Genomic DNA, 27,260 nt, shown 5'->3' on the forward strand with positions numbered 1-27,260 from the left:
CAGTATACATATGTATTATGTATATTAATGTAAATATTAAAAATAAATAGTGAAACTGCAAATTTAAAATTATATTAACTTGTCAGATGCTTTTAATCATTATGCATTCTTTAAACATCTCCATTTTCTACCTTCTGTCAGCTGGCTCAGTAGACATAGCTTCCTCAAAACCTAATCTATCCAAATGGTGACACAGACTAGTAAAATATTTTATTCAAAAATTTAATAATATAATTTTGGGTTTTTTTTTAACTTTTTTAGTTAAACTGACCTTTGCATATCAAGGTAGAGATAAACTGAGTGGATAATGTATTTGTGTTTACTGAGCTAAAACCAGAAACTCCACAAACCTTCATGCTAATCCAAGAAAAAAATCCCTTTAACTTTCAATGAAATTTTGTTTTGGGCAAATGGAATAGCATTGCTTTTCTATTACTTTAATATATCCAGATAATGAACTGTGGGATGTCTAGGATGGAATTTATTTCATCTGTGGAAACCTTTTGCAATAATGAAAGTCTCAGTTTTGACGGTTCTAGTACATTTGGAAATTAATGTTAAATTATATTTCCGTTTCACAATACTTTACACAGACATCTGGTAAGGCAATATAACTAAGGGATAACAGATGAACTAGATAAGTAAATTAAACCGAACATGTTACTATCACTTCTTGGGCACCTGGGTAGAATTTTTGTGATTTTTAACTGAACTGAAAATTATTTTGTAGGACACACTTAGTGAAATGCATGGGAAAAGTATTATGGGACTTGCTAGGTGTTCTGCTTAACATGTTGATATTCAAAATAGACTTAAAAAAAATACAATTTAAAGTACTTGCAAACAAAACAAATGAAACAAAATACCTATACAGTCTTTTACACATAGTATAAGACTATATAAAATAAAACCACTGTTGATTCACAGATGCCTTTTAGAATTGAAGTAAGGCTAATTTGGAATTTAGTAACAGATCAAGAGATACTGTGTTCAGCATTTCTTATAACAAGCATGGTGCTGACTTCCTTATCTGTTAAAAATAAGCATTTGTTTTTCTGTTAATTTGGCAGCTAGAATTATTCTAATCGTTAAATGTTGCTCTATGATGTCTTGCACAGGTACACAACTATTCATACAAACAGGAAGCAAGAAAGGAAGTTTAATTTCTCACTCAGATTAGTCTACTTTTGTTATTTACAATACTGCTTAGCACAGAAAAAATCAAAATGTAATTGATTTTTTTAAAATAAAATACTAAGCTGTTCATAAATTAAAACATTTTAGCTACTAGTCTGCCTTGTCTCTAAGTCTATTATTAATACAGAGGGTATTATTTACATTTAAGCTCTTTCTAAGAGGAAGCCACCTGTCTGTTCCGTAAAGCCAAGTTTTCAAAACCACGTACTCTGGTAGGAATGGATGTGGAGAAAATTTTGTATTTATAAAGTAGGCAGCAGTCTAAGAAAGTTTCTGTGAAGGTGCCAAAAAACTAAATATGACAAAAAATGTATTTGAAAGGGCTTTAAGTTGTGTAGTTATGCTGTTTTCCGTGTACATAATATGTATGTTATATTTATGCCTTTCTACTTATGAAAGTTAACGTAAGAGCCCTATGTACAAGTTCACATATGCAACAACTAGATTTTAGGATGATTATTTCTATGACAAGTATCTTTATCAAAATAAGTCCCTAAAGAAGATTCTAGAGCAGAATAAATTGAAATGTAGTAGAAACATGGAGAGTGTATTTTTGGAGAGATATGTGTAGAATTTTTTATTTAACCAGGTAATTCTCATTATAAAGTTAAGAGAAGTATTTTCTTTCATTTGTAATTTTTTCGAAGCATGCACTGTCACCTGCAGTTGTCCAGTATTGCTTAGCAGTGCACCATTAACTGGGAAGACTTAGAGGAATGATCTAGTAAACAGAGCTCATCATCCTTCAGCTCACACCGTGCTGCTGGCAGACCAGCCTGACTAGCTAGAAATAGCTATTACAGCCTACTTCCAAGACTCTCAGCTCTTTTCTGCTGCTGCTCATCTCTTGGGAGCTGCATTATCTGTGCTTGACTCTGCAGGCAACTCCTTCTCCTTCTCTTGGCAGTACCATGGCCCAGATCCTGAATGAGCCGGCACTCATTCAACCGAATGTGTATGGGCCAGACCTTTTGTTTGGGGAAGCTAAACAGAAATCTGACACACCTGAACAAATTAGGAACACTGCAGCTCTAAGTATTATTTTGGATAAATTGTCTTCTAGTCTGCAGAAAAAAAAAAAAATGTTATCAGACACAAATGACCTTTTTCAAGGGATATCTTTCTGATTTTAAATGAGCTGGTGAGAAACCTGTCTTAATTCTCCATTTTCAAAAGGAAAAAACAAATTTTGCCTGGATGAAGCTATGGCTCGCAACACCTCAAGAGTACAGTTAAGTATCATCAGCAGTCTCAGCCAGCCATTAGTACATTATCTTGAGGATCTACATCATTAGTTTAAATTAGGTTCACTTAATTAGCCAGCTGGTACTCTCCTTGACAAACTGATAAGCAAGCTGTGCTTTACAGTTCTATGATGGTGAGACTAAAAAAAATCATTCTTTACCTATTTTTTCTGCTTTAATGATTAAAAATAGAAAAGCATTCCCCCCTGTTGTTTAGTTCATGGAGAATGTCCCTTAATCAAATACATTGTCCTCCCATTTTGTACCTCTGAAGTCTTCAGTTTATCTCATAACGAAGAAAGTGTAGAGCTCAAGGTTTGTCTAAAAGGTTTGTGGTCTCAAGGGGCAGTGCACAAGGTTTGGGGGAAAACATTTTGATTCTGACCACAGTTCTACCAAAAGTAGTATCTATAATTGGAAAACATATGAGAAGTTTTTCTAACTTCAATAAAATATACTTGCTTTAGCAGAGATAGGAAACTTTGAGTGTAGCAAAATTGTGTTCGTTTTACGTTGGACTGTGTTGTAACACCTTGCATTGACTTCAGCATGTGGCTTGAGAATACTTTTCCCTTTTCAACAATTTTCCGATAATCGATGTAGTTTTTAAACAGATATCAGTGAAGAGAAAGTAATGGTAGGGAAGGAACAGAAGTACTTTTTCAGTTGATTAAAAACCTTTAGATTTCGCTAATAATAGCTTCAGTATAATGTAGTTTTGATGCCAAATATTAAAGCACATAATGAATAAAAATTACTTTGAATTAATTAGAGGGCTGTTTCAACAACTGACAACATAATTTTTTAAATACAGTCTGAAATCATCAGGAAATACATGTCCAGTCATCATTTCAATTCAAGTGTACATGTTCTTTTTCTTTTAAAAATGTGACAGAAATGAAGGATTTCTACTTTTACTATGTTTCAGGCAGTAAGTGCAGATCCTGTTCCAGTGAAACTACATTATGATAAATCACATGATCAAGTCTGGGTGCTAAGCTGGGGAAACATGGAAAAGAATTCACCAACTTTGCAGGTGAGGATATCAGAATGATTATATGGAAGGAAACAGAGACAAGTTGAACCTTTGTGTAATTGCAATATTTTGTGTGCTTTCCATTAAGCATTACTACCGTGACCCCAGCAGTGTCAATGAAATGATTTCAGGCAACCAGAAAACAACTCAGACAACTGACTTTGCTAAAAATGTTAGAAATTATTTTCAGCACCTTTAGTCAAAAGTGACAGTATTAGTTTGATAAAATAAAGAATACAGCTGAAATCAGCAGCATGTTTTGTAACTACTAGTCTTTTGAGAGAAAACTGTTGCTGTTTATGATGGTTTTGTCCCTAATTAGAGCATAAACTGGATTTTAGTCATATTCCTGTTTCACTAAAACTATATTGATACTCTGCAGTTGACAAGCTGCATCTTTATTGCTTTTTTTAGATGTGAAATAGTAAAAGCCTTTACTTCTCCTGTACCTCTGAGCAGTGACAAGCCTAGGGACAGTCACTAAGGAAACATTTCAAGAAATTATATTCCTACTTTTCACTGCTCTCTGTTCCTTATTTAAAGTAATCCCTGATAATATGGTGATCAACTTCATGCCATAATTTAAAAATTACTTATTATTTCAACTTATTTTCCTTTTCTTTAGAAGTTAATTAAATCTTTATGTATTTAAATATGAAACAAACAAGATAAACAAAAAGTATAAAATATTTTTAATATTACTATTAATAAAAATTCTTATTAATAGTATTTAAAGAAAAACAATAAGAGAAATTCAAACACAGGCCTTAAGCAGAAAATTTAGCAACATTTGAAAACAACTTTTTAGCATCCACAGTTTCTCAGTAACTGTAAGTATGCAAGGTAATTTGTGGAAGTCTAGCTGTCACACCTCCCCAGAAAATGACTGATAATTGAGTTAAGGTTATCATGTTTTAAAATGAGTGATCATCTTCACTCTCATTTTTCCTTACAGTATAGATAAACATTTTTTTTTTCAACCTGCTCTTAATAGCATATATGTGAATGTATAGGGCTTTTATATGGAATTGTCTTTATTCACCCATAACATTTACCTTAGAGGACACCCTGAGATTTAGGGGTTTCAAGGAAAATTAGGTTCATAAAACCTTAAGGAATGTATCAATTCAAATCAACCTGCTTTTTCTGAAATAGGTCTGTGGTATGTGAATTACCTCGTGACTGACAAGAACTGGAGCATGCATAGCCATAGCTTCCTGGGGATCAGTTAATAATATCTTATCTCTTCACACTACCTGAAGTGCTTAGGAAATTTAATCTCACTCTAGGGTATGATGTAAAAAAAAAAAAAAGGCAAACAAAAAACTTAGTGTGCACTAAGAACTGCTTGAGGCTTTAGTAGTGTAAATGAAGAAATATGGACTCAGCAGTGGGAAAAAAAGAGGGGAAAAAAGTAAATAGATTAAGTGGTCAGGTATGAAATCTATAATGCTGATCAACTCTATTCACTGTAATCTGGATTCTTTTTGTTAGTAACTGGGCGATAGAAGAGATGGAATACAAAGGCCAATGCTCTATTAGAGATTAAATTTTTAAAGAGTATTTCTATAGTTTATAATGATATCTACTTTATGCAGGTGATAACACCAAGCCAGTGCAAGTGTTTCTCATCACCACGATCCATACTCAGCCAGTGGGAAAAACAGTTTGACAGAGTGGATGACTTTTTCATTCCATCTACAACCCTCACCATTACCATATAAGGTACGTTTGAGTTCATATCTAATTGACTTTCGATGTACTGCAACATTGCCTCCAAAGAACGTATCATTTAAAAACTTTAAAAAAATGGAGGCCATACCATGTATTTCAATATTTCTTTGGAAACACCGTTCTTTATAAACAAATTATATGTGAGTTGTTTTGGAAACAAGCTAGATATCAGAAGAAACACATTTATTCAGAGTTTTTTCTTCCTTATCTCACCAAATTTCAAAAGTTTCACTGCTCTGTGCATTAAAATTGAGATGTAATATCATCTGAGATTTCTTGAGGATTGTGAAGTGTAATATTCAAATAATCCCTAATTTAGGAGCATAAAACTTAATTGTGTAAATAATACTTACTAATTAATTCTATTGCATAGAACAGTTACCATATATAGTATTCATCACATTGTGTTACATACATGTTTGTACTGGAGTTATTTTATTGAAACTTTTGGAGTTTAAAGGGAGTTGTGATACAGTATAATTTAACTCTTATAAACTGGCTTCAACTACTTACTCAGTTCTTTCTGCCTGTTTTTTAAAACAAAACTGTGTCTGAGCAAGTAACATAAAGTCTGGGTTTAGAAGGCATAAATACTAATCATTCTTAGTGCGTAGGTGCTGAATATATGATGTTAAAGCGGTTTATATTGTAAACTGACCTCTAGATACTTTAATTTTCAAGTAAAAAGGAAAAGTAAAAGATGGATAGGGATGAACACCATACAAGGAGGGGAATACGGACTGAGAATAAGAAATAGGCCCAGTTCAAAGCTAACTGAGGAATCATGTTGTCTAACTCAATTTTAAGTTGGTATTTTGCCTAAATAGGTCAAGTAGGTGCTTTCTGCTTTGCATAGTGAGTCATAGCTACCTTCAGCTGGTGAGTCATTTCACCTGTACTATTTGCAACTTAGGAAAAAGTTAATTAAAGAATAAAAGAGAACCCACAGAAATAAAAAGGAATATGAAATTCAATTAAACAGTGAAAGAATAACATTGGATAAGTGCATACACAAGCCACATAAAGACAAAAAAGATCTGAAGTCTGACATAAAGCCCCCAGTAATTTGTTCAATGCTAAAACCATAGATTAGGGAGTTTTAACCGACAAAATCAATTCAACAGCAATAAACTGGTTTTACCTACTCACGAGCTCACTTGAAATGTGAAGAATCTTATTTTAGTTTTCTAAAATGAGATCTAATTCTGAGTGCATTTTCTGGAAAAGAAAAAAAATACCCACTATGTGGACAAAGACTGTATTTTTTATTTTGTTATGTATTCTTACAAGAGCTATTTATGTGAAGTTAGTCAATCATGAAAGAATTGCCTTACATAAATGGCTGGTTTAAATAAAAATGAATTATGCGTGTAGTGTGTCAGGGCAGGTTTTAAATTAACTGTATTCATCAAATTAGTAGTGATGCAGAAAAAACTGTCTATTAAATCTAACTTGTCACCAGACAACAATAAAAATGCTTAATAACAGCATGTGTTTGTTAAAGATGTTAGGAAACAAACATAAAGTTTGAGCTTATTATTTTTTGGTGTATATACTAGCCAGGGGAGCATTTTATGAATGTGAATAGCAAAAAAACAGCTACAAGGGAAGTACTGGCTGAGTTTGCTGGTGTAATTAACTGCTCAAGGGACCTATTTAGTTTTTGATAGAAGTCAGTTCTCTTTGACCACGCAACACCAGCCCTTTCCAGAAGAATGAAAGCTTTCTATAGCTAAATTCATTTGTCACCTGTAAACTGGGATTTTGAATGATGGAGCAGAAGACAAGAGTGTGTGTGGCTTACCAAATTAGCATCCAGAACTTTCTGTCTGCATAAAGGCATTTCTAAGCAAAAAAAGGCATACCACTTCAAAATATGAAGTAAGTTTCATAACACTGTTAAAAAAAACATCTATTACCATCAACATTGTATTGCCATCTACTGCATAGTCTATCCAACTGGTTAATATTTAATCGCTGTAAAGAAGAAAGGACAGAAGGTAGAGATAGGTAGGTTTGTTGACACATATGAACAGAAATCATAGAATCACAGAATCATAGAATCACAGAATGTTTTGGGTTTGAAGGGATCTTAAAGATCATCTGATCCCATCTCCCCTGCCATGGTCAGGGACGCCTCCCACTAGATCAGGCTGCCCAAGGCCTCATCCAGCCTGGCCTCGAACACTTCCAGGGAGGAGGCAGCCACAACTTCCCTGGGCAACCTGTGCCGGTGCCTCATCATCTTTATTGTGAAGAATTTCTTCCTAACGTTTTGTCTAAATCTTCCTCCTTCCAATTTAAAGCCATTTCCCCTTATCCTATTACTACATGCCCTTGTAAAAAGTCCGTCCCAGATTTCTTGTAGGACCTCTCCAGATAGTGAAGGTCACTTTAAGGTCTCCCCCAGAGCCTTCTCCAAGCTGAACAAGCCCGCTTCTCTTAGCCTGTCCTCGTGGCGTAGGTGCCACAGCCCTCTGATCATCTTCATAGCCCTCCTGTGGAACCACTCCAACAGTTTCATATCCTTCTTATGTTGGGAATTCCAGAACTGGACACAATACTCCAGGTGGGGTCTTGCAAGAGTGGAGTAGAGGAGAACAATCACCTCCCTTGACCTGTTATATGCGCTTCTTTTGATGCAGACCAGGATATAGTTGGCCCTCTGGACTGCCAGCATACAATGCCAGCTCAATCAAGCTTTCTTACCAATGAACACCCCCAACGTCCACAGAGCTGCTATCAAATCACATTGGCCCCTAGCCCATTTTGAAACCGGGTATTGCCCTGACCCACATGTAGGACCTTGAACTTGGCCTTGTTGGACCTCATGATGTTCACACGGGCCCACTTCTCCAGCTTGTCCAGGTCCCTCTAGATGACATCCTGGCCTTCTGGTGTGACTACTACACCATTCAGCTTAGTGTCATCTGCAAACTTGCTGAGGCTGCATTCAATCTCCCTGTCTGTACCACTGATGAAAATATTAAACAGCACTAGTCCCAGTATGGACCCCTGAGGCACACCACTTGTCACGGATCTCCATCTGGACATTGAGCTGTTGACCACTACTCTCTGAAGGTGGCAATTCCTTATCAATTGTACAGTCCACCCATCAAGTCCATGTCTCTCCAATTTAAGAGAGGGTTGTTGCAGGAGACTGTGTCAAAGGCTTTACAGAAGTCCAGATAGATTAAATACCTTCCTTTTCTTGTGCCCGCTGATGTGGTCACCCCACCCACTAGGTTGGTCAGGCAGGACTTGCCCTTGGTGAAGCCATGCTGGCTGTCTTGAATCACCTCCCCGTCCTGCATGTACTCTAGTATAGCCTCTAGGATGATCTGTTCCATGATCTTCTCGGGCACAGAGGTGAGGCTGACAGGTTAGTAGTTCCCAGGTTCATCTTTCTACCCTTTTTAAAAAATGGGTAGAATGGGCACAATGTTACCCTTCTTCAGTCACCAGGGACTCCTTGTGACTGTCATGACTTTCAAATACCATAGAGAGTGACTTGGCACCCACATCAGTCAGTTTCCTCATGACTCTCAGATGCATCTCCCTTATTATCCTTAAGTGAATCCCATCCGAGGAAGATGGGATCAGCCCTCTTGGATTCCTTTTCCCTTTAGGACTACCTCTCAAGGAACTTTTACCAATCAGCCTTTTAAACAGTCCAAAGTCTGCCCTCTGGAAGTCAAAGTGGCAGTTCTGCTGACCCCTTTCCTTATTTACCCTACAACTGAGAATTCTATCATCTTGTGATTGCTATGTCCCAGGCATCCTCCAACCATCATGTATCCCGCAAGGCCTTCTCTGTTTACAAACAACAGGTCCAGCAGTGCACCTTCCCTAGTTGGTTCACTGACCAGTTGTGTCTGGAAGTCTTCCACACACTCCAGGAACTTCCTTGCATGTTTCCTTTCTGCTATATTATACCTCCAATAAACATCCTGATAAGTTGAAGTCTCCCATAAGAACTAGGACTGTGAGACTTCCCAGTTGCTCATAGAGTATCTCATCAGTCTCTTGTTCCCTTTTGCCCCTTGGGAACAGTGTACACCATCCTTCATCAGCAAGCCTGATGTTCTGCAGGCCAACCCATGGTCAAAATATCCAACGTTTAATATCCTGGCTCTTCCTACTCCTTCCCTCATCATTCACTGGTAATAGGAATGAGTGAGAGCACTACCTGTGCACCCGACCCCTTCACCATTCATGCCTAGGCTCTGAAGTCCCTTTTCATTTTAAATGTATACAAAATTTATTCCTTTGTAGATATATCTTTTAAAAATTGAGTATATAATTTTTTTCAATATTTTGGCCTTATATATTTACTGAGAAGAAAAATTTATTTAGTGAGCTATTTTTTTGTGCCAAAGCATTCAGAGTAGCCCAATGATCTTGTCCTGCTAGTACCATTTCCTTTTTCTCCTTATCATAAAAATAAGCATTTCACAATTAGTATGTGTAATGGCTACAAAAGATGACTGTCTACCAGTACTCGTAACATATATATTCTTTGGAAAACTAAGGTAGCAAAAGGACTTGCTCATTTCAGCTCCACTGTTCATAAATTGCAAGGTCCCCCCAAGGATAATTGGAATAAAGTACGGTCTATCATATTTCCTGCTGTAAAAATTTTCAAAGCAATATGAAATGAGCTCACTGAATTTGGAGTAACTCTAATTTTTTAGATGTTTTAATCTTTAGCAAGTACTTTAAATACCATATAGTTAATATGACCTAACAAGAGGAAGAATGGAGCAATCAACTCACTAGCGAGATAGCTCAGGATCTGAATAGAGTTAAAATAGTCTCGGTTTGAGTTTTTTCTCTCTCTTTCATTTCAGTTGTTGTTGTATCGTAATAAGGGAAATAGTCTTCTACAGTTATTCATTTGTACAAAACTGTCCAAAAATAAGCCTTTCTTTAAAACGTAATTGGAATGTTCTGGCAGTGTGTTCCTTTGAAACTTCTAACTATGAAACCCTATGTACGGTGGTGATTCAGTAAACTTCGCACTTTAGTTTTAAACCCCTACAGAGGTGTGAAGTAGCTGAAGGACTGAGAGCATTTTTCAGTACTTCTGTGCAAGTAAGCAAACAGAAATATTGTTTTGCCTCAAACATCCTACATAATCAGAAAGAACGCTGTTTCAGTGGTTTGCAAATGAAACAATAGCAGCGGTAAATGCTGGGTCAACTGTAGATAAAACATCAACAGAAGAAATAGAATTCATTTAGGGGTTAAATTTTTCACATAATATGATATAAGCTCAAAGTTAAGGGGCAATATAATATTTTACAAATTCAGTTAACGAGGGCGCATTTAGGGGATTGGAAAGTTTGAAATGGTTTCTAGTCATCAAGCTATAACCATAATAGCGCTACAGGGCAAATAACTTGAAAGCTTGAGGAAATGGAGAAAGAAGCTCAGTAGCAGCAGGCAAGTAGAAAAGATCTAGAAAGTAGCTGCAATTTCTAATAATGATTATGAATCTGTCAATGAATCCTTCATAGTAGGACTGCACGCAAAGGAGATCCATCTGAGTTAAGGGTTCACTCTGCAGTATCCCAATCTGTAAACTGTGTCTTTATGAGAGTAGTACTAAATGGAAACTTGAAGTAATTCTTTCTTCTCTCTGTGTATTTGCCCCCCCAAAAAGAGGAGCCCTTATCATAAATGTGTTGCTTTTGAAAAGGATCCCTCATAGGTACTTCTGGGGAAGCTGGAAGGGAAATAGTAAAAAGTCTTTTTCTGCATTTTTTTTACTTTTCTTCTTTAATAGTAGATTTTACAACATCTCTGTTCAGATGGAATATGAAGAATGAAAGATTCAGAGATTCAGTGCAGACAGTTTAAATACTCTGAAACTTTGTTCAACTACCACTATTGCAACAACAATTACTTGTGAAATAAATGCCTCCTAAGAAAATATGCCAGTACTCTTAGTGTATCAAACACATATTCTCTACTCCTTTCCTCTTCTGTTTTACTCACACCTGTCCAAAAAGCTATGGAGTCCATGAATGTAGCCACTACTTCATCTGCAAACTAGAAAAATCCTATTGTTTATGTACATACAAGTATACCCTGTGCCCATACATTAGCTTCCATCTATATCTTCTTCATCTCCACTCTTATATTCTAACCCAATGACTCTGCTTGCAGGCTTTAAAATGTGCTAGGCTGTAGGGAATCCCAAAAGCACCCACAGAAATTATGAACTGTCAGCACTCTACAGATACAATTAATATTTTTCTGTTTGCTAAAACCTGTCAAAGACCTGATGGGGTATATGACAACTTTTCAACTCAGGTAATTAATTAATCCATTAATTTTGAATGAATGGAGAAATATTTTAAATTTTAAAGTTTATTTTCAGCTTACTGTATGAAATTAATTAATAATAATTGCATGTTGAAATGTAGCTATAATGAAACATTTTTTATAATGCTCTGTAATTTGGGGTTGTTTTCAAGTCTTGCAATACCATAGGTTTTCATGCAGACACATATAAATCAGTCTTTTAAAACTACCTTGCTTTTGTAATCAGTTATCCTGCATATCTTTCCCATGTCAGCTAACAATGCACATACAAATGCTGGCTTGACCAATTTATGCAACTCATGCTTTCAATTTTTTTCCTCTTAGGGACACTTGAGTAAACTTCACCAGTCTCTCAAACTAAACATACGAGCTATCAACAGAAAAACATAATAATTAAAAAGACTTATATATGCAAAAAACATCTACTTCACTGTGGTTTGTTAATGAGAATTTCCTTCAAATGTTACCTGATACATGAGATTGCACCCAGCCTTTGCAGTCCTATAACGCCTGTAGCATCGATAAAAGGAAAATTCCTAACTTTCTACTTGTCTTTCCACGCTCAGTTCCAGGCATGGTCAGACCAGGCTGATTAAGTCTAGTCACGATCTTTTCCTTCTTGTACCTGCAGAAGTTATCATAGGCATATTTACCTTTGAGGTAATACGATCTGCCCATCTGAAATGGCCAAATTTCAGTAAATAGTATAAGTAAATAAATACTGTACCTGTCTCCTAGTACCTATCTGCTTTTAAAATTTCAGTATATATCAGTATATGAAAATACATTGAAACAATGAAATGGATAAGAATGTAACTATCTATAAGAAGAAACTAATCCCTCAGTTAATGGACACATAATTTGTGTATCCAATGCTTAGAACTTATCTTAGGGCTGCCTTAACTACTCTTTGGTTTTCCAAATAAACAAATTATAAATAAGTTCCTTTACGAGATAACACAAATAGTTTCATATATTCATAGATTCTAAATTTAGAAATTAAGGTGCTTTCCTTTGTCCTAAAATTTTCTCGGATTGTTTTCTTGTGAACGCTGTAGTCATTGGACAACAAATTGCAATAATTAAACAGTATATTTTATGTACACAGGTTCGCAAGTGTTCCATGAAGAGAGCCCTCAGACAATTCATATACTGCTACATCACTAGTACTAGAAAATCTAGGCTTTATCTCTGTCTTTTTGCAAATGTATACTAAATGTGAGACAGAAGTCGTGAGTTGTATGCAACGTATTAAAAAAAGGTCAGCTCTTCAGCAAGATCTAAAAAAAATGATTGAAGAAGCCACCCATAGTGTCTAGCCAGCTATGGGGAAATTTTCCCTGGTTTGTACACATGGGTCATTTAAAGATATTTCTTTAACATGAATTTGGATGACAGCCCCATTTTTGTCCCTCTGGATCTCTAGTGAGATATGACTTGCATGCTTTGCAAGTAAAATCTTAAATTGAAATGATAGTAACAAAAAATAAATAAATAAAAGAAATCGCAAAATAATAATATAATATTAAAGGTTTTCAGGCAGCATATTATTTTTACTATCAATGTGAAACTTAGTTACGAACTTTTTAGTTTTCTCTGTAAGCAGTAAGTGATTTATCCTTCGAGTTGCATAAGACAAACGTTTCATACAGTCTCTTCACAGATAAGGTTTTGGAAGTTTGGAATCTCATGTGATTTTTTTCTACCTGACTGAAAATTATCCCAGTAAGAATGAGGAGTTTGTTTATGGTGCTTAACATGTCATTCGCTTGACTCAGCAGCATTAAATTTTGTTGCACTTCATTTTTTGAAGTTTAGAGCTAATCTTCTTAAATAGACACAGGATGAACTGCTTCCATTATTGTCCATTAGTAAAAGCTACTCGTGTTTCAAAAATTACTTATTTTCTAACATCAATTTCCTGTCCTCTTCACTTATTGTCTAATAATGGTAAGTTTTTCTATTTCAAATTCATGCTCAGAGGAGATATACATTCTAAGACTATAGCACTTTGTAAAGATTCTTTTGAAGCCCTTGTAAAGATTCTTTGAAGCCCTTGTAGAAATATATTTTTTGCCTTCTGTCCTGTTTGGGCTGTCTTGAAGTTCTCGATATCCTTATATTTTCCAATAATGTCAGTATTTGCTAGGAGAGAAAAAGAATGAGAGAAATAATTACTTTATTATGTTTGACTATTATAACCGTCGGGTCTCAACCCATCCAACTTATCTCTGCAGTGAATTCCCTTACTGAGAATTGAAACAGAGAAAGTTTTCACTTCTCTGAGGTATGAACAAAGCAATAGCAAGAGGATTAGGGGATTTCTCGCCCCTCCTCAGCTTTTGCTATACCCTTCCCTCTTCTATTTCAAAATATTTTAGGATCTAATCAGAAATTTTATCACTATTAAGAGAATCTACTCCCATAGATCTAGAAATATGATTTCATAGATCTTACAAATCTTACAATTAAGATCCTTTCTGAATAATCTATGAAGACCTAAACTTCCCTTGTAACAATATTATCAAGTAAATACGTGGACTGTATATGATTTTGGTGGTTAGGTCTCTGCTAGCATCCATTTTTTAATCCTAGAAAGGTATTCCTAAATCAGCAAGCAATCATAATTCCTAATTTGCAGTTTATGAATAAGAATACTACAGATTTCATTGAAGCAAATTATCTCTAGATATTAACTTTCCCCCTTCCTCCTATGTAAGTTATAAATTTCAGAGAATTCCTTGTATTGTATAGACTTTGTTTTCTTCTATTGCTAAAGGTACAAATGGAGATATTAATTTGTAAGTCTATAAAACTCATAAACTTGAAGTTTTCAAACCCCAGAAATCCTTACCAAGCAAGATTATACTGAAATAGTCAATATGTTTGAAAATGCAGCCTGCCATCAGATTCTGTTAACTACCATGTTATATTCCAAGGTATGTTATTAAAGTCACATATTAATGCTGCAAATGTAATGCTTTAGGAGGCTTTTTTTTAAATATCTCATTTACAGTAACTGTGACAGGTAGATAAATAAAATGGTGAAGAAGACAAAAATCTATAGGTGGGTGTGGTGAATATACACTCACCACAAACACTTAGAAAAATAGGAAATTATCAAGATTGTCTCCAAAATATAAATATGTTCTTAGAAGGAAGGTACTTTGGCTTAATTCTGTTATTTACAAATACTAAGAAAGGAGGAAAAAGCCTTTTTTCTAATGCAAACAAAATTGTGAAGCATTTTTCTTCATGTTCTTAACGTAGTAAAGGAGCATCAGGAAAAATATTAGGAAAACAGACTTGAAAGGTTCAAAGACTGTAGTAGTACCCAAAATAAAGGCATCATTCTGCTGATGAGGCTTTTGTTATCATCAACCAGCCATTTCTGAACTGCAGAAATTAAAGAAAGGTCTTTTCTCAGCATACCTTCCAGAAATTAACGTTCTGGGCAAATGGAATTTTTTGCGTCCTGAGGGGAAGACTGGTCATGCCCTTGCAATGCTAACAGATTTTCAAATCAGAAACACTCCCAAATAAAAGATGCTTTGTATCTAGAGGTAAATGTTTTATTTTATGCAATATCCTACAGTAATTTTTGTGAATATACAAAAGGACAATAAAAAAGAAATATATGTATTTTAAAATTACTTATGTAAGGAAAATTAATTGTGTGTTGATTTAATAGTATAATGCAAGGCCTCTGAAATAAAATAAGTCTTAGTGTAAAAAGTCTTCTTAGAACATCTACGTAATGATATAAAGTGTAATTTTAACAAAGGAAATAATGATGCAGTGTGGTATGTCAGGTTCTTAGAAAATCCTTAGCCTAGAGGGAAAAGTGCATATTTTCTTTTTGTTGCGCTTATGATGAACCTCAAAGAACCAGTGAAGGCAATTGAGCTATACAGCTAAGAAATCAGTTTCTTAGACCAAATTGAAGATGCAAGGTCAGAATTCCCATGACTTGGGAATTTTGAATGGAATATCTGCTCGTTATTAATTCATAAATTTACTTGACCTAAAACTTTCCTATTAAAATAAGATTACATCTTCACTAATTCTTTATAGCTACAAGTCTCCAGTATTATCCTTCAGTCTGAATAACTACTAGAAATGCAGCATTATCACAGGATGAACTGAAGGTTTTCAAATGCAGCAAATGAAAATAAACTTTGTTCATACAGGGCTGCTTTAGATTCTGCCTTGAGTTTCAGTTCATGAGTTTTTTTCTCTCATGGCCTTTGCTTTAGTATGCTTTGCACAATAACCTTGTGTAAATCTCACAGTAATATAATGGTAAGTAATAAAGGTAAGACAAATTGGACCTCAGTAGGCTTGAATTTTCTTCTGGGTTATCCACCCAGGGCCCATGTGAAAAACTGTGTAACGTAGGTGGTATTCCATTACCTTGCATGGCTCTCATAGTTCTTGTCTTTACAAACAGATTTAAATTCATCTTTTAAACACAGAAAATTTTTACTAAACTGCTAAATCAGTAAATATAGCATGATTGCTTGGCCACATTACATTATATTTAGTATTTATTGAAAAATATTTTTCAGAATTTGGAAATGCAGTTTCTTAATGGAGAGCTATTAACTGTTTATATGATGTGATGCCATCTTGGTATTTTGCAGGAGATTGTGGTGGTCATTTCTCATAGACTATGTCAAATACTTTAACAGTGACATGAAAATGTAGTTCATTAAGACATAGTGGTAAACAAAGTTGCTTTTGGAAAATTGTTTACAAGATTTACGTGCAATTCTTAGAGCTCTGCCAAAACCCTAGGGATATAAAAATGGACAGGTAGACTCTGAAGAGCTTTTACTTGTTATTTTGTTGATTATCTAGCCTTGAGAAAAATATTGAAGCTGATCATTATGGTTGGAAATGTTATACTTTTTTTTATGGAAAGCAAAGTGAATTAATCATTTTTTTGTTAAAACACCCTTTTGGCAGCTGTGAGAACCATCTTCAGAGATCCCTGAAAATTCTGAAAGGGACAGACTGTGCTTTTAGCTATGTTTTGCATGGAACCTTATACAAGATTTCTTCTCTCTATACAGGGACTTGTAGCAGTGCTAGCTGCCCCCTCTAAGCAGTCATTTCAATTTTTTGACTGAAAAGGGCAACTTAATAGCTTCTGCAGTTATGTCATACCTGAACTTATTATAATGACTTGGGGAAAACCGACCATCTCATTTTATATAACTGTATATCTTACTCACATCCTGATATAGTGTTAGTCATTTAAACTTTGGTTTTCCAAATCTGTGCAAATTTTTTTTTCAGTTATTATGCTTTTTTTTTTTTTTCTGGTAGGATATTTATGGTCAGTGCAAGGTTCAGATTTTTAGGGACCTAGATTTAGGTGTGAAAATACAATGTATCTGTGGATGTAAGCTGTCAATCTTCTGCTCCAGTCGATGGAATCTATTCTCTGCAGGTAATGGAGTCTAGAAGGCAATTTTGCCCACCACCTACAGGGCTCTGGCCACTGGTCATTCTGAACAAATTCTCTAGTCTTTTTGGCCTTATGAACTAGATTGTTTGCTGGCAGAAATGGCAGTTTAGAAGTTTTAACTCATATACATAACACTTATGCACAGAAATGTAGCTGTCTACAGGAAAGAAACACTACATATAGAGAATGATTTTTGTAGTGAGAAGATGTGATGTGACTGAACATTCATAATGTCAGTTCTTCATCCTCCTTATTACCTTCTGATATTACCATAGAGGAGGGAAGAAGCTGTGCCTGATTTGGACTGCAGAAATATGTTTTTTTCTTGTTTACTTCATAGTAGCAGGAGTAGAAATATAAACATATTGATCTTTTATGTACTCTGAAGAGACAGGGTTAGGCCATGTATCAATTTTGTCCTTCTCTTATTTCCTTGTTCATATATCAATTTTTTAATAAAACTGATGAAAAGACCAGGTTATAAATCCTATAGTCCTTAAAATTACCATTGTGACAGTGTACTCATTTTGCACATCTCCATAGTCTGAAGTATACAATTTTTAATTTTAAGGTGTATTACTTGAAATCCTTATCAGAGCTACCCAAAATTAAACTCTGTGAGGCTTGAGATCTAGCACTCTTATTCTAAATTATATATGATATTGAAATACAAGCATTCAACTATCCAATTAATCAACTGTATCATGAAAATGTTTATGATTAATTCTAAGGGTGGGGAGCATGCTTGTCCCTTGAGAGGACAAGGAAAGTTTGTCACTTTCAAGGATCCTACCATTTGACCTGAACAAAACATCAGTGGACTCCTCATAGGCATATTTGGAAGATACAGGATTGTGCAGAGAGGAGCACTAAAAATATTGGAACATTAGAACTGAAGCTCAGGATATGCGAGTTAAGAATTAGTTTTAATCATCCACTTCTGGTGTTAGAAACTAAAAACAATCAAAGGAAGGATGCCCTAGTGCATGTTTTTTCTCTCTATATTTCAACTACAGACTGAGATATTATACCTGCTATATGTACACGTAGATCTATATGCATTTTTTATGCTATGTAACGTGCACTTTTTATATCAAATAATGCATAGCTCCAATTAAAACTCTGCAGACTAGGAGCAAGTAAACTGCAGGTGTGTGAGAGTCCTATTTCATGCAGTTTCTCAGCACTGAATAGGTATGTTTTTTTCCCCTTCCTATCTGTCCTTCTGTTCTGTAAGATTTAGATGACAGAAAAAGGGTCTGAAGGTAGGGGCGTTCTTAGATGCTTAAGGCTCTTTTGCTACACTAATGCACACAGTCATTACAAAATGGTAACAGAATCCTGTCAGTTTTACTTAGTTACATTAACTATGAAATTAAAACAACTCACAAGATTAAGTCTTTGCCCTGTGGCTTCATCAGCTGCTTTCAGAGAATGCTGGACAATATACAACTTCCATGTGTAATAGCTCTGTATTTTGGTTTGAAAACATTGTCAAGCCTTTCCAGATATGGAAAGGAGCATTAGAATGTGGTGCTGCTGAAGTTCAGGCAATAATTACTGACTTTCTGGCACTGGGAATAAATTTCTCATTAAACCTTTCCCCAGTACTAGAAATAGGAAAAATTGTACTTGGGTACTACTGGGATGAAGATAGAAAGTTATGCACATATGTGTAATATCTTGTAACCAGGAAAGCTTCTGTAGAACTAGGTGAGTCACTGAAGATTTTAATCACATTTCTGTTTTTCAGGTTCGTTTACCACTATCAATATTTAACACATTCTACCAAGGATATTTCCACAATACATTTTGTACTATTTATTGAAATTTAGCTTCTTGTTATGGAACAAAACCATAGAAAACAGAGCAGGAATCTGTACACATTTTTTTTTTTTTAATTACATTCAAAGCAGTTTTGGCATTGACAGAAAGAATAATAATGTAACAGATATACAAGAGTAATGAGATATTTAAAAGGAAAGAGAAGTTCCTGTTCGTTCCTCAAGAGCAAAATATTCCCATTTTTCTATGCAATAGTCAAAGCTACTTAGGCTGAATAGACTTGATAAAGAACTTGACAGGAATTTTATATAAAACCAACATTACTTTTTGAAAACATAATGAACTATTTCTCTGCTGTAAGAGGGAGATTTGATCTGGTTTGAAAGTAGCTAACCACCTTACAGGATAGTGATTAAATAAGTATTTAGGACGGTGAAAGGCAGCTAGCTATGGAAATCCTTTTGTGGTAACATACACTGCACTGACATATTTTCATAAGTGAAAATCATCTGTTGTACACAATATGGGGATTTATATTAAAAGAAAAATTGTTTGTACCCTTTATATATTTCATAAACAATGGAACTTAAGGTGATGGAAATTTCACAAGAAAATAATGTGAAAATTGGATTTGATATGAAAGAAGAGAGTAAGACTTTTAAACCTGATAGTACTGATGTAAAACAATACTCTGTAAGATTTAAAAAATTAATACCTTTTAAAATATGAGTTTAGCATTCATGCTTCGTAGCATAAATTACTTCTTAGTGATAGGCAAGTTCCTGTGAACAAGTTATTCCAAACACAGTTGTTGAAAGATTTCCCATAATCTGAGGCATTTGATACTCTGATGAAAGAGAGAGGAGCAGTTTTGATAGAGCATTAGTCTGACTTTCTATATAGATTCCTTAGTTTGTCAGGTTGGCAATGAGAGTTTTCAGGTTAACAGTTTTGTAGTAGTTGGGGAATAGAGTAGTGAAAAGTACGAGAACCATTACAGGAAAAAGAACCCTAATGGGCTTGCTGTTCCCTGTGTTCCAGTTACATACAGGTTTATAGTTCCATAAAACTAGGACCTAAATCCCATGTTTAGAGACACTTAAATGATTTAAAAATACTTAAAAAAAATCTGGTCTTGAATGTATATTTTGAGACAATAGAAGTAATTATAATATGTTCTTAACTTAGTCATTACATTTATTCTACTCTTAAATATGTGAGTTGGGTATTTTGATTAAGATTAGGAAAAAAATTATCTGTCTGAACTTCACTTCTTTTTTTTTCATATGTATTTTACCGTTAACATCTTTTAGGATATTCTTCCCGTCTCTTTTAAGTTAATTTGGACAAATTGTTTTATCTACCTCAATTTCCCTTTGTTTGAGTACTGTGAAGCTCATTAGCTTTCATGGAAAGCTAATGACTCCCTGTGGTGAACAACCCCAGATAGCAGCTGAGCCCCCACCTAGCAGAAACAACAGGCACTTTGGAAGGAGTTTTACTGTTGAACATGATGTTACGTGGCATGGAATATCCCTTAAGTTGGTAAGGGTCAGCTGTCCCAGCTGTGTCACTTCACAGCTTCTTGCCCATCCCCAGCTTACTTGTAGGGAGGGCAGAGTGATAAACAGAGAAGGCCTTGATTCTGTGTATACACTTCTCAGCAATAACTAAAATATTACTGGATTATCAACTCTTTTGTTCACAAATCTAAAACATCACACTGTATAAGCTAGTATGAAAAAAATAACACCATCCCAGTGACACCCAGTATACTACTCATTCAGAAAGTGCTATGGAGGTGCTAAGTACTATTATTCTTATTTCTCTTAACTCTTTGTCACAATGTATGATTGAAAAATCTTGAAAATCTGGGATCATAATCTTTATTATTAATTCATGTGGAGTGAGCAAAGAAAGAAACAATCTCACATTTCACAATTCTAACATATACTTCAACTGGAGTGATATTCACACTGGCTACAGAGTCCCACTTGCATTAATTGTAAAATAAATTATTGGAAGTGTGAAGATTTGCTCTCATATCTCGCAGGCTTGAGTTGCACAGGATCCTGATATGTACACTGACAAATGCTTTTATATGCTGTCTGATATTATGCATGATTTCACTGCATGGAAGAGACAGGAGGGTTGACATTCTCATAAATATTAATCAGGGATTAATGAACAGTGGGAGGCTTCTGCATATCAATGTATATGTGAGGCAACATTGCAATAAAAACACCACCAAGTATCACTAAATCATTTGGGAAAAGTGAAGGTTCTCTCAAGTATCATTTGTTTTCCAAAAGCCTAGTCATAAAAAGCAGGCTAATAGTACATAAGCAACAGACACAATTTCATTGCATGGTTATGAATGGTGATTATAAACGAATCAGGTACATGCAGTAGGGCAGGTTTGTGTGGAGATGAAGTTGGAATTTAAAAAAAATGAGCATTTTTTATTTTTTTTAACACAAATCTCTCATTAGTGTACTGAAATGAACATGGAGCATATGTGCAAGCCTAAGAATTAAAAAAAAAGAAAAATGTCAAAATTCAGGTCACCAAATGTCACAATTTCTACTTTCAAACTCAGATCGGCATGTCTCACTGGACACTCATCTTCCTGTTACAACATTTAGTCCAATCTATACTATACTAGCTGACAAAATAAATTATGTAGTATGATTTTTTAAATCCTTTTAGAAAACCAAGTGCTTTTGAAAAGTTAAAATATTATGATGGCTTTGGGAGTTGAGAACAAAATGAAACATTAAGTAGTAGTGCAGACTTCTTTACTCAGATTTAATAACTTCGCTTTACTTTGGAAAGAAAAGATAGGATAGCAAGCCCATGTACTTGCTGATTTGGTTTATTGCGACCTCCAACAAAACTTGCTTACTAATATCAATTCTATGAAATTTCGCTGTTACAGTGGGTCTACAGAAACCACTAGAGGACAACTTTTTATTACATCTCCGGTAAATCACCCTCTTTTAATACATACAGCTTTTTTGGGTCCTCCAATCTACTAACCTCTGTAATCCAAAGCTGCCTTTAACCTTAGTGATACGCGATACCGTTTTCTGACAAATTTGGTAAGCACTATTTTTTACAGTTGCTTTTGCCTTCTCATCAGAAAGATGAAGGCCATGAAAGCAGTTAATAATCTGACACTGGCTTACTGAGAAGGTTCTTAGTACTGGACAGTGGGGAACTATAGACAAATTCACTTGGTGGTTGGAAAGTCACGTAAATTCCTGGACAGTGGGCTAAAATTTATTTGCAACTGGTTATTGTTATGTGTGAGCAGGTAATTGTTCTGAAGCTAGTCTCTGTGATTTATCACTGTTTCCCTAACCATTCCACGATGATCTTCTTCATTTAAATCAATAAACCTCAAATAATCATCCCAGCCATAGAAAACCTTTCTTTTCAAGTAAAATTACAGCTGATATAGTTTCAAATACTGAGTAGTGCGAGATTAAAATCTGCTCTATATATGCAATTTTGGTTTTATGAACAAAGCCAAAAAATTATTGTTTCTTATGTTTACACTTTAGAAGAGACCATGAGAACATCTTGTCTGACTTTCTGCATATGCCATAAATTTTAAACATTTCAAATAGTCATCCAGAGATTCATATAGTGAATCTGATGTTTCTAAATCTACATCTACTTGGGTTTGGCCAACTTTCAAAAAAAAAAAGTCATAGCCTTTACTTTACCTGGAGATTCTCACCAAAGATAATTCATCACATCTGTGGTAGTTTGTTGCAATGGTTTATTGTTCATGTGGTTAGATAAAAATACTATTTTTAATTTAAATTTGTCTGGTCTCAGTCTGCAATCATTACTGTAATTCCTCTGTAAAATTAAAGGAAATATTACTAAACAGTTTATTCTCACCATTCAGTTATATATATGTTGTTAATACTTATCAATACTTATTTAGCTTTTCATAAACTAAATATATTAGACTCTCTCAGACTCTTACTTAAAATCAGTCTCCACCCCTCAAATGATTTTCAGATTTTTCCTTGCTCCTAGTTTTTTAATATTGCTTTTTAGAAAGGCAGAAATAAAACAACATAAAACATACTTTGTCTTCTCAATAGAGAATACAAATATGAGACTACTGTATTATTTTCACTCACCTCTCTCTGTATATTCCTCTAAGGACTGTACAAAGGCTCTTGGGTCTGTTTTTATTTTTTACTTTTTAGACTCAGATCTCATCTAGATCTGCATGTCTGCCATGATTCTTAAAATCCTTTCATAGTTGCTACTTCTCAGGGTATTATTCTGCATTTATGCCCTGCGTTCCTCATTCACATGTAAAGTTGCTCAACCTTACACTTGTCTATGTTTGAACACATTTTGTTTAAATGAGCAACCGATTAATATAATTACTTTCCTGTCATTATTTACAACTTTAGTGTCATGGACACATATTTGCATCCAAATTGCCTGTGAAAATATTGTGAAGTATCAGATTGGTACAAAGCAGAAGCAAGACTTCCCTGCAAAATTATGTTACCACATTGGCAACTACTTTTTATTGCAGAGAAATTATTTTCCCTTCACGTATCAGTTTTTATTCCAAGAAAGGTGTGCCCTCCTGATATGCAGTTACCTCCAGCAAGGTTTTTTAATAAAAAAATTAAATTAGGTTTGTCTGACAATGTTCATTTTTCCATAAACCCATGTTGAATGTTGACTGTATTATATTCATGTTTTCCTGTAGTTGGTTCTTATATAATCTATTTTATTATTTCCTGGGATATATATCAAGCTATTCAGCTTAGCTGGGATACCTGACATTATCTTATGAATATTTCAACAACCTACTTCTAGACTTCAAAGATTTTCCTGTTATTATGAGAGTTCTTAAAAAGTTAAGAGTTTTTTATTTAATCAACTCTTTCAAAATTATCAGGAACAAATTATCTAACCTGACAGGTATATGTTCCTATAAAAACCCATTTATCATCTTCCTTACTTGCAAGTTAGAAAATACTTCTTTATCTTTGGGTAACAAAGGTATAATTTCTCATTCTTTGGAGTTTTTTTACTATACCAGACATGGAATCCTTAGCTTTCCTTATCAGTTTTCTTCATTTTCCCTTTTCCATTCTGTATCTTCCCTCCAGAAATTCTGTTACTTTTTCCATCCTTACACCTCTGTCTAGCAATTCTCATGGACTAAGAATCAGTCACAAAAACCTCACAGGCACATGAACAGACCTGTCTCTTGATTTGTTCGGCTTCTCTAAAACCCCAGCCAACAGCTCTTGCTAAGGCAGGCAGACAAGCAAATATATCAAGTGCACAGCTTGCCAAATCCTTTTACACCCAAGAAGATTGGCAGCTTTGAAGTACTTTTTTCCCCACTTCTTTTTCCTCTTGATTATTGGGCTGTTTGAGTATTTACAAGTCTGTCCAGATTTACTGAATTTGAATTGGGACACTGAAAAGTTACAGGCCATATGACAGGCTGATAAAGAATTGTTTGAACAATAGTATCGATAAAATCCTTTTAGTTCTAATAAATTACTTTTTGCAGCTATATTTCTGGTTCTCAAAAGTTCACCAGCTTCCCCCTTTGGATCTTTTCTCCCATCCAAGAGCAAAGTTTTATCTGATTTTAATATTAACAAATATTATTTTGTCAAACTGATTTACTGTATTATTATTAACAATTATATATTTTAGTAGACCGTACTTCCTTGCCTCCATCTTTTTAGGATCTCTATTTTAGCTTGGTCAGTTAGAAACTGTATTGGGCGTTAGCCTGTATTTTCATCCAGACTTTGCCAACAGATCATTCCCTAGCCTTAGGCAACTCATTCAGCTTCTTTCTTCATTTGCTGTAATATTTGTAAAGTGCTTTGAAATACATAAGTAAAACCTGCGTCTTAAGTTCAATATATTATTCTGCTCACATAGCTTATCTTTTAGTATACTCATTTCCAAGAAAATTTCCTTCTAGGCTAACATTGCATCTGTGTCTGAAGTAGTGGATTTTTTTTTTTTTTAAATGAAACTAGGAAACATTATAAGAAAATAGAAGTACATTTTTCCAGGGCTAGAGAAATTGCTGTTTAAGGGAAGGAAGGAAGGAAGGAAGGAAGGAAGGAAGGAAGGAAGGAAGGAAGGAAGGAAGGAAGGAAGGAAGGAAGGAAGGAAGGAAGGAAGGAAGGAAGGAAGGAAGGAAGGAAGGAAGGAAGGAAGGAAGGAAGGAAGGAAGGAAGGAAGGAAGGAAGGAAGGAAGGACATATGTCACAAACCTGTGTTTTCAAATTCAGAAGTAGAACACAATGAATAACATGGATAGCTGTAAATAATTTGAAGTCTACAAAGTTGAGAAGATTTAAGAACATGAAAATGAAAAATCACAGAAAAAAAATGTATTAAACTGCCTGTTGCACATTTTTAAAGGAAGATGCATTGTAAACAGTTTTCAGATATAGAATCATAGAATCATAGAATAGTTAGGGTTGGAAGGGACCTTAAAGATAATCTAGTTCCATCCCCCCTGCCCTGAGCAGAGACATCCCACTGGATCAGGCTGCCCAAGGCCCCATCCAACCTGGCCTTGAACACCTCCAGGGATGGGGCAGCCACAGCTTCCCTGGGCAACCTGTGCCAGAGCCTCACCGTGCCTCACCAATATAGCTGATTGTCAGAGTATAAATGATTAGTTGCTTCAGAAGGAGATTATAAAATCGAGTATCTTAATAGTTTCAGAGCAAGGGCCATTAGATCCCCTAAGTACAACAAATAAAGCATCAGGATAAGGTTGTTACAACCTTGAAGACAGTTTCTTTAGTTTTCAAGAAAACTTAATTACCAAAGCTGAAAACACTATTTATATGGTCAGAATAATCTATTCACGATTACATAAGCTTTTACTTGTGGCTTTTGGACTGCAAGCTAAAAGTTACAGAGAGATAGGGAAAACTGCACAAGGAACTAGAATGGTAGAACTAGAACTTTTGAAGGTTGTGGTTGAAATACTTGAGTCATGATGTGTTACTAACTGGTTTAGGTTTTGAATTTTGTTTGCTGATTCTCTGTGGAATAATTATGTAATCATCCCTGAAGATCTGGAGTCCCCTGCTGTAGACAACCTTTTTTTTTTTTTTTTTAATTCTGCCTGGGCTGATGTGAAAGTTTATGTCTACATTCTGCTCTAACTCCTAAACTATTTCATTCATACTGATCAAGTTAACCAACAGACATTAATTCAAGTATTTGAGTGATTCCACAGTAACTAAATTCAACTTAATGGCATGCATTGGGTAATGCTTATACAAACCTCTTAGCTGGCAGAAATTAGGGGATTCATCTGACAGAATGTACCAGAGAAGCTGGAGGAACAAATCAATGGCATTCTCCTCCTCCATGGGGAAAGCTAGTTGTCAAGTGTTGGTCTTTCCCAGCCAGGATGTGAAGGCTGATGAGTTAATCTATAAGAAACTGGGAGAAGTCTCATGATCGCTAGCCCTTGTCCTTGTGGGAGACTTCAACTTATCAGATAACCGCTGGAAGTGTAATACAGCAGAGAGGAAACAGCATGGAAGGTTTCTGGAGTGTGTGGAAGACAACTTCCTAATGCAACTGGTAAGCGAGCTGACTAGGGACGATGCCCTGCTGGACTTGCTGTTGGTGAACAGAGAAGGACTTGTGGAACAGGTCCAGAGGAGGGCTATGAAGATGATCAGAGGGCTGGAGCACCTCCCATGTGAGGACAGGTTGGGACAGTTTGGGCTGTTCAGCCTGGAGAAGAGGATGCTCTGGAGGAGACCTTATAGCGACCTTCCAGTACCTGAAGGGGCTACAGGAAAGCTGGAGAGGAACTGTTACAGGGATGTGTGGTGATAGGACTAGGGGGAATGGCTATAAATTGGAGAGGGGAAGATTTAGACTAGACATTAGGAGGAAATTTTTTACAATGAGAGTGTTTAGGCACTGGAACATATTGCCCAGGGAAGTTTTGGATGCCCCATCCCTGGAAGTGCTAAGGGTTCATGTTGGATGGGGCCTTCACCAGCCTGATCTAGTAGGTGGTGTTCCTGTCCATGGTAGGGGAGTTGAAATTAGATGATCTTTAAGGCCCCTTCCAACTCAAACTATTCTATGATTCTATGATTTTAATTGTGACTTAAATCAGCAAGTAAGAATTGCTGATTGATACTAAATTAATTAATTTATTAATGGATACTAAACTTATTTTGCATTTGCATTTTACTTCAGAAAGAAAAGTTCTTTTTCATCAGCTGCAATAATTTGCAAATTTATTTATTTTAAAAGCAGCACAAAGATGTCTTCTTTTTGCTTGTGAGGTTGATACATTATATACACCATAACATACATACATAACATAAACAATTGTTCAAAGGGTTGTCCCATTTAAAATGTATTTATTTAGATATTAAATCTGTTTTGTGGTAGA

The 27,260-nt window shown here is 35.2% G+C and overlaps 1 protein-coding gene across 1 annotated transcript in view; it reads left to right on the forward strand.

The window, feature by feature from the left end:
- The window catches only part of FSTL5 (follistatin like 5), a 254,255-nt gene that overhangs the window by 221,282 nt on the left and 5,713 nt on the right, over nt 1-27,260 (forward strand). Inside the window, 4 exon segments of the mRNA XM_054066262.1 lie at nt 3,370-3,477; nt 5,050-5,112; nt 5,114-5,137; nt 5,139-5,212. Coding sequence (XP_053922237.1) covers nt 3,370-3,477; nt 5,050-5,112; nt 5,114-5,137; nt 5,139-5,212 — 269 coding nt within the window.

This window comes from Cuculus canorus, chromosome 4, assembly GCF_017976375.1.
Source record: "Cuculus canorus isolate bCucCan1 chromosome 4, bCucCan1.pri, whole genome shotgun sequence".
Classification (NCBI taxonomy): domain Eukaryota; kingdom Metazoa; phylum Chordata; class Aves; order Cuculiformes; family Cuculidae; genus Cuculus; species Cuculus canorus.